The following is an 8,924-nucleotide window of genomic DNA, read 5'->3' on the forward strand; positions in this document are numbered from 1 at the left end:
ATCAAAGCGCTTTGTTTACCCCTTTGAAGCCGGGCACCTGCTGTGTACCAGGCACTTGGCTGCCGCTGGAATCCACCCGTGCCTCTCCTTTCCTGTCTGAGGCGTGGATGGAGCGCCTTCCTGGAGTCCGGCCGTCCCTGCCCCCACGTGTGAGCACACGCACACGTACACCTAGCCAGTGGAAAAGAAAAAGAGTTACTCACACTCGTGCACTTGACAAAGATTTCCAGGCTGCGATGGGAGGGCGTTAGCTCTCCCTGAAGGATGAATAAATACGTAGCTCCCTGACAACCTGTTCACAGTCACGCCGAGGTGAGACCCGAGACCCAGGTCCTGCTCTCCAGGTGCTGCTGAGACCGGTCCTGGCAACATGCAGGCGCTAGTCATCTGCCTGCTGCTCGTCTTCTCGGGAACCGTGGCCCCCAGATCCAGCCTCCCTCAGCAGGATCGCCTCTTGATTCGATTGCGCCAACTTATTGATGTTGTTGAGCAGCTGGGCAATTTTGTGAATGACTTGGTAAGGCTGTCCTTGTCCCAGCGCGGTTTAAACGATATGCTCCAGTTGATGTAAAGGACGACTTTTGACTTATCAAAACAACTCAGAACTGGTTTTCTCTTGCTCTAGGACCCAGAACTTCTGCCCGCTCCGGAAAACGTCAAGGTAAGGCCAGTTGAATTTACTTGTGGAGCTTTGTTTGACGGACCTCTTTAGGAGGTTTAATAATGGATAAAACAGTTCTTTCTATTTTGGTCAAATATTTGAATATTAATTTACCAGCGAGCCAACCAATAAAATGCTACATACCTTATAAAAGCTCTTTCGTCTCCCACTATCTCTAAGAGCACATCTAGGCAGTACTGATGAGACAGGATAGCAAAACTAGAAAATAAATCTATGCTATGGTCAGTTTCTGAACAATGACCCACTGGCTATGTTTGAAGAGCCCTTGTGCATGAGCCTTGAGCTCTTCTGTCAACCTAAGGAACAGGGACACACCATAAAAAGCAGAGCTCACCCTTTAATAACTTGAAAGAAAGAAAGGGAGGAAGGCAGGAAGGGAGAGAGGAAGGAAGAAGGCAGGAAGGGAGAGAGGGAGGGAGCGAGGAAGGCAGGAAGGGAGAGAGGAAGCAGGAATGGAGAGAGAGAGAAAGGGAGGACGAGAAAGAAGAAGGCAGGAAGGGAGCGAGGAAGGCAGGAAAGACAGAGTGCAGGGCACACCGCGGGCAGAGAGGAAGAAGGCCTCCTGTAGAACAGAATTCCCGGATACCTGGCCCCGGCGAGTCTCTCCCGCGGCCTTCGGTGGCTGAGGTCTTTTGAAAGGACGGTTCCCGGCCACTCATCCCATTCTCTAAAGCCATTTAAATCCAGCTGGTCCGGGAAGAAGAGGCCTGGCATCCAAGGGGCTGTGTCCCCATGAACTTAGTCTCAGGTCTGATACCCTGAGAATATACCCGCAGCGGGGAAATGTTGTCCTTGTCACAGGCCTCTAACTGCTTCAGTTACAATAACTCTCAAAGTGCTGCTGGTAATCAGGACAGCAGAGGGGAGACAGGGAGACACGCAGCAAAGAAAACACTTATGGTAAATGATGATGTGTAAAAGTTTAGAAAGTGAATGAGTCACAACTACTGCTTTTCTCTAAAATTCACTCTCGGGCTCTGAGCATAACCACTCTCGTTCACGGCTGCTGTCCTAGCGAGTCTGAGACCAAAGCCGCACGTTCAGCTCGCTGGAAACACTTTTCCAATAAGTAAGAATAGGTCTTCATGTCCTAACGCTCAGAACGGAACGTTTTTCAGCATCTCGTGGTCTTTCTAGAGTTTTGGAGTCTCAGTCTGTAACTTGCAAAATAAGAAGCAAGAGAGAGATCCTACTTTCTAGCTTTGAGTTGACCTCGTGGGGGTACTTTCTTTATGAGCTTTGCTAAAGAGAGGTGTTTCTATCTTACATCATAATGCAAGGACTTTGCCCATCAAACTGTCTCCATCGGTGCAAGGCGTCTGCAGGGCGATACCGGCTCTAGCTGGTGAGCAGCTCTGGCTGTGATACCAGTGAGTAAGGGTATAGCAGAGACGGTTCAGCCTCGCTGCCGGGCAGACTCAGGAAGGAAGAAAAGAGTTCAAGGTCACCGTAGTGTTATAGCAAAGGTTTTCAGAGCCAGCATCCAGGCAGGGTCTATAAGAGACTTAAAAAGGCTCAAACTTTTAATGAAAATAACTGCATCTACATTTTGCAAGTGAGTGTTGCTACACAGTCATTATCTATGATCTCTCCTGCCCTCATCTTTCTAATCACAACCAGTGGTCCTGGACTGGGGGGGATTCTGCCCCCCCCCCCCGAGAACTTCTGTCAATGTCTGCAGAATTTGGCTTCCACAGTTTTGTGTATGTGTGGGTGGGGGTGTGTGGTATGTGGGTGGCATCCAGTAGGTGGAGGCCAGAGATGCTAAATGTTCTGGAATGCATAGCCCTGGCCACAGGAGTCATCCAGCCAAAGTACCAGCAGTGCCGGTGTTGTGAAACCCTGATTTGACCCTCGCTCGGGTGTGGGACAAAGGTTATTTGGTGCAGTTAGCTGTCAGAAGGCAAGTATTTTCAAATATTCAAAGGTAAAATGGCAAAGCCATGTGCGCTCCTGGCGGAAGCAGCCCTGGCTGGGCTGCTCTGGGCTGAGGACAGAAGGGAGGTGACTCTGGCTTTGGGCTCACTGCTCCCTCTGTCCTGCAAAATGCATGTAGGGCAGCTGAGTCCCTGTGTTCCCCTGTGTTAAGGACAAGGGGAACCAAGCCTAGCTACACCAAGGCAAGCACAGGAAAGCGTGCGTCTGCTCCCAGGAGGTGTGCCACATATGCACTTGGGGTCATCCGGGAAATCCCTCGAGTGTAGGGCTCCTGTGGCTACCTGGATAAGTTTCCTTTCTCCATGCCCCTTCTCAGCACACCCTTGCTGCAGGGAGCACACCCTTACTGCAGGGAGTGAACCCTTACTGCAGGGAGTGAACCCTTGCTGCAGGGAGTGAACCCTTACTGCAGGGAGTGAACCCTTGCTGCAGGGAGTGAACCCTTACTGCAGGGAGCAAACCCTTGCTGCAGGGAGCGAACCCTTGCTGCAGGGAGCACACCCTTACTACAGGGAGCACACCCTTGCTGCAGGGAGCGAACCCTTGCTGCAGGGAGCACAGTCTTACTACATGGAGTACACCCTTGCTGCAGGGAGCACAGTCTTACTACAGGGAGCACACCCTTGCTGCAGGGAGCACAGTCTTACTACATGGAGTACACCCTTGCTGCAGGGAGCACAGTCTTACTACATGGAGTACACCCTTGCTGCAGGGAGCATAGTCTTACTACATGGAGTACACCCTTGCTGCAGGGAGCACAGTCTTACTACATGGAGCACACCCTTGCTGCAGGGAGCACAGTCTTACTGCAGGGAGCGAACCCTTGCTGCAGGGAGCGAACCCTTGCTGCAGGGAGCACAGTCTTACTGCAGGGAGCAAACCCTTGCTGCAGGGAGTGGTAGCTCCTCCACCTCTTTTCCTCCGAGGCCGCCTTTGAAGTGCATCTGGCGTCGCATCCAGCAGTTCCTTGTCCTGGCTGTACATCTCCAGGGACAGCTCAGTGGCCCTCAGAAAGCACAAAGCCAAACCCTGTAGTCTACAGACACAGGGAGGGCCGGAGAGGGAGCCTGGCCCCACCAGCATGAGCCACGGGGTCCAGGCGTCACAGCGTCACCCCTGGTCCTGATCACCTGCGACGCTGGCTCAAGGGGGCTTGTTTGGAGGGGCCCCTCTTCTTCGGAACCCAGTCTTCTTCCAGCACACGAGTAAATGTTAGCTCAGCAGAATGGACGTCGGTGAGAAATGCTGGTTTCTCAGCTCAGCACAGATGAAGCAGTTAGCGTTTTCAGTTTCAGCTGGAAAATTTACCTCTTTAAATATGAATATTATTATTTTTCCAGTAAGTTAAGCCGGTTGTGGTCAAAAAGGAGAGAAAAGAAAAAACTTCAACAAACAAGAGCATGTGGTTTTCAAGGAAAAAAAAAGTGCTATAATTAACATTTATAAATAGTTTCTATTAAATAAGCATTTTGGCAAACATGGGAAGGACATACCTTGCCCTCGCGAGAGGCAACCCACCCGAGAGGAGGCAGCCAGATGGGCCGGCTCTCGGCTTGTGGTTCTGTATGCAAAGTGAGTCCCGCAGGGCTGTGTCTTAATGTGCACGCTACTGATCAATGCGGCCACACTGGGTGAGCACGGGTTGGAAAATGCAAAGCAGGCCAGGTGCTTTTTTCAGCAGACTGTCCGTGAGGCTCAGGGGGTGCTGTTGGAACCCAGAGGCTGAGGTTTCTGGGTGCAAGGCAGGGGCTCCCACCCCGCTTCGGAGAGGGACACAGGGCCGCCTTGGGGCGGGATGGCATCACACACACACACTGGCTGCAAGGGAAAAGGAACTTGGGTACAGGTGCAGCAGAAGTACAATGTTTTCGACAGGTCAGTATAAGCTTTGTTCTTCCAACAGACTTCATTTGAGTGCGATTTCTAAGATTTTTGATGTATTCACTAGTCACTAGTTGTTTGACTAAAGCAAGAGCCACGGTTGGAGCCTCACTGTGCCCGCTTCTCCATGGTCTGAGGCTGTAACGTGCCTGTTCTCTTAAGCTGGGGGAACCCTCCTCCCACTGGCAGGGCGAGTCTCAAATTCCTTCCTTGGCTGCTTGGTGCAGGCAGGGTCCTCCCGACCTGACCCAGGAATGCCAACAGCAAAGCCACACGTGGTCTATGGCCAGGGCACTGACTCCTGGCTGAGAACAGCGCCACCAGGGGTGGGCACCCACTTCCTTTCCTCAAAGGAGGAGTTTTAGCTCATTGACTTCGTTTGTTGACTCCGCCATGAACAAGGCACCACGCCAGGTGCTGGGCAGCATCGGGCGCGGGTGTCAGATGCTCCCGTGTGCGTCGTGGAGCAGAAACAAACGACAAGATTCTTCATCAGACCACAGCGTAACTCAGGCCGAGCTGCCCCGCCAGTGCGCAGAACCTCGCGCTCTAGGGAATTCTGCAAAACACGGGCTCGGCCCGCCCGCAGCGCGCAGGCATGGGCTGGGCCGTGGGCAGCCCCTCCCGCTGGCCCTCCCCACAGCCACGGGCCCCGCCGTGTCCCCGTGTCTGCTGCATGCCTACGACCCAGGACACTGCCCACGCGGGAAAAGAGGCTGGGGAAGGGCGTGCTGACTTTCTAGCAGCTTTGGTTACCCCCCCCCCCATTCCTCCTTCAGAGACACTGCGAGCAGTCGGCCTTCTCGTGTTTCCAGAAGGCCCAGCTGAAGCTGGCGGACGCAGGAGACAACCAGAAGACACTGGCCGTGCTAACGAGGCAGCTGACCAGGAAGCTCCCCGCCACCGAAGCAGGGAGGACGCCGAAGCAGAGTCTAGTAAGAGCGTCCTTTGTTGCCCATTTTATCTGTTCGGATTGAGCCTACCGAGCCCGCGCCCCAGCCAGAGCCTCAGTGTGTTTTGCCAGTTGCACTTTACTTACAGCGCCGTTGGGAGACATGAAGTCACCCTCCCAGGTCCACAGGCTGGATGGCGCCCGGAAACCCCGCTGGGACTCACAGCCCCCCACGGAGCTAGTGCAGCCTCCAGTGGCGAGGGAGTCGCCGGGCAAAGAATCCAATGTGACTTAGGGGTGAAAAAATACTCTCCTCTCACCAGCGGTCACCTAGAACTTGTACCCTCACGACCAGGAGCTAGACCCTAGCTTTCCGACAAGAAAAAGGACAGCCTACCAGACCAGGACACATCTCGAACGTGTCCTGTGCAGTTGCAGAGTCCGGGCTCATTTCGACAGGCGGGCCCTGTGGTTTGGCTGTCCCTAGTTTGGGGGGCCCTGACACCCTCCTGTCCCTCTCTGTTTGCCACCCCATGAGCAGTGCTGGTCCTCCCATGAGTAACTGAAGCGTTAAGCAAAACCAGTGGGCAAACACCTGAGGCAGATCACTCCCCAATTTTTTTTTTTAAATCAGTTCTTTCTCTGCCAAGGAATGTCACAGCCATTCAAATGAAATCTTAGTTACATTGTGAACACGTAACTTTGTGAACATGTAACTTTGGCTGCTTGACCAGGTGGAAATGTGAACAGCATCCCCCTCAAACCTTCCTCAGATAGAAAAGAGCTGAGCATGTCCTTGAAATCCGGCATTGGAGACACATGAAATGATGGTGCGGGTTTAGAAGTACCCGGTTAGGCACCTGCGTTTGCGAGGTGGGGAAGGGATGATAAAGGGCCACCTCAGGGACTTGTCCCCACAAACAGTGAGAGCCAGCCGAGCAGCAAAACTTCCTCTCCTCCCTGTGGGTCTGAAGCTCTCCCCACAACGCCAGGCTGGTGACGGACACCGAGTACCAGGCAGTAGCCTGGAGTGTGGGCTCCCAGCAGGAATAAGGGTAAAAGTACACAAAACACACTTTTTCAAAAAGGTATATAGGCGCACAATACACAGATGAAAAATTCTTCACTCTCCCTGTAATCAAGTAAATGGGAATTAAAACAAGGAAATCCTATTTTTTTCCAATAAAAAATGTTAATGCTCAACAATAGTAAGAATGCTCTATGTGAACAGAAGTCAGACTTTTTACCTTGTACAGCAAAAGCCTTAAAATTTTTTATCCCTTTAATTTAGTCATTCTACTTCTATAAATTAATCAAATAAAATAAACCAAGATGTAAGTGAAAATCTATTCAGAGATGTTCTTTGAAACATTGTATAAAATAGTGCAATGTTACAAGCAAGCTATGTGTCCCAAAATAGTTCTAGTTCAATCCTATGTTAGAACACAAGGCTACTGTTGTGTATCCTATTTTTGAAGAATATTTAACACAGAGAAAATGCTCGTGGTGATGATATTTTTGATATCTTACGTGTAAAAAAGAAGAAAAAAAGCAAATTACCAATTGGTGTAAATAACATAAATGCAGTGAGAGAAAAAAATCACCGGAGGGTATATATTGAAACATGGCTTCGGTTATCTCTGATGATGGAATTACAAGTGATTTCCCCATTGTTATTTTCTGAACAATTGTATGTGTTTTTCTATTTTATTCAGTGAACACGATTTATGTCTCTAATTGTAAAAAAAAAAAAAAAAAAAAAATCTTTTAAAGGAATGCTTTATTCAATAGGAATATGTTTTAAAGAAGAATGTTACTTTTTCCATTGATTTCTAGACGTGCCCTTCATGTGATTCTTACAAGAAAAAACCACCCAAGGAATTCCTAGAAAGACTGAGATCACTCATCCAAAAGGTACCGCTTCAATTCTGTTAGATTTCCTACCACATTTCGATGCCGACTGCATCCCGGGTGGGGTCACTCATGTTTGCTGTCTCCACAGATGATCCATCAGCGCCTGTCCCAGAGCAGGTGAAGCAGGTGGGCTCCTGAGGACTCGCTGCAGCTGGACACTATGTGACGTACTGTGACGGCAGGAACACTGACTTCCGGGGATTCCCAGCGGAGGAGCTCAGTCATTAGTGATGGGGGGACACTCTGACAGGTGTTCCAAGTCCAGATTAGTCCCCCCGAAGCTATGCAATACTTCCGCTTAATCCACGTGGTCGGTATTTGTCCAACTTGAACCATCTGCTCATTAGCATCTGATTTCCTATGTTACGGATTTCTGCGACTTCTAAAATGTTTATTTAACTGCCCAACGACCACATTTCTTGGTTGGGGACAAGCTTAAAATTTTTAACTGAAAATCCAGTTTGGGGATTTATTGATCTTATATTGATCACCACAAGAATGAGGTCTCTGATAATCTTAAGTCAAAGTGACGCGCCTTGATTCCCGCCGAGAAACGAGACGCGTAGGGTCCGCAGGGAAAGCAGGAGGCTCCCGTCACTTTAATGAAACAAAAACTAACTGTTTAGAAATGTCTAGCTGAGAGTTTACTTTTTAATCTTAGAATGTCTAACATATAAATATATAATTTATTTATGTACCAGAGGGCTATCTTTAGCAGATGGCTACACAAAAAGTCTTACTTCCTCATTGAGATGTATCATCTATTTAAATACTATAGATATGAATGTATTTATGAAATAGACTCTTTTCGTCTTTTTTTCTTTAAGTGGGTTTGATAGTCCCTTCCCAAGTCCCTTTATGAGCTAACACTCCCTGCTGGTGGAGATGGTGATGAACATCTATAGAGGAACATCCTTCCGGTGGCCTTCAAACCAGAGAGAATTTTTTCAAGTCCTGCGGCTAGCACTCTGCTGAAATCGTTTTAGGATTGCACGGGAGTGAGCTAATAAGTCCAAACACCTGTTTCCTTCTTCCTTTCTTTTCTTTCTTCTCTGAAAAATGACAGTTTGTGTCTGCAACAGGCAGAGTCAGGATAGGAACAGAGCCCGGGACGCCTGGCCACGGAGCAGGCTCATGGCGTGAGGACAAGAGCCGCTCGGTGCGCCCCGTCCCGCGGCCGAGTCCACGCAGCCAGGAGCCGAAACTCGGGGGAGGGAAAGTGCTCCTCGCGCCTTATAAGCTATTCGAGACCCTCTCACTGTTAACGGCTGAGTGTGCGAGAAGATGTGGGAAATGCCTTCTGCTCTAAGGAGGAACAATATCTGCTTGAAAGTACTTTCACGGTTTCTAAAAGACATACCGGGGCTCAGCATGCACCCCCTCCGCGCAGCGCCCCGCAGGCAGAGCCTGGTTCCACCGAGTGAGGGTGGGCGCCCCGGCTCCTGCGGGTGTGTGCGGGGCGAGGCGTCCAGCAGAGCCCACCTCTGCAGAGGGCCCCGGCCGGCTGCGGGCACACTGGAAAGCAGCCCCAAAACTTGGGAAGAGAGTCTTTTTTTCTTTTTTTATCTTCACCCGAGGACATTTTTTCATTTTTTGTTCAAAAAGAGTGGGAGGGAG

At 50.2% G+C, this 8,924-nt stretch overlaps 1 protein-coding gene across 1 annotated transcript; it reads left to right on the top strand.

The window, feature by feature from the left end:
- Positions 1-367: 367 nt before the first annotated feature.
- On the top strand, positions 368-7,485 carry IL21 (interleukin 21). Its single transcript, XM_036241977.1, has 5 exons — positions 368-517; positions 626-661; positions 5,281-5,436; positions 7,230-7,307; positions 7,396-7,485. The coding sequence occupies exons 1-5, from the start codon at positions 371-373 to the stop codon at positions 7,426-7,428; spliced, it is 450 nt and encodes a 149-aa protein (XP_036097870.1). The 5' UTR covers positions 368-370; the 3' UTR covers positions 7,429-7,485.
- The last annotated feature ends 1,439 nt before the right edge of the window (positions 7,486-8,924 follow it).

The sequence above is a fragment of the Molossus molossus genome, unplaced genomic scaffold, assembly GCF_014108415.1.
Source record: "Molossus molossus isolate mMolMol1 unplaced genomic scaffold, mMolMol1.p scaffold_m16_p_4, whole genome shotgun sequence".
Taxonomy (NCBI): domain Eukaryota; kingdom Metazoa; phylum Chordata; class Mammalia; order Chiroptera; family Molossidae; genus Molossus; species Molossus molossus.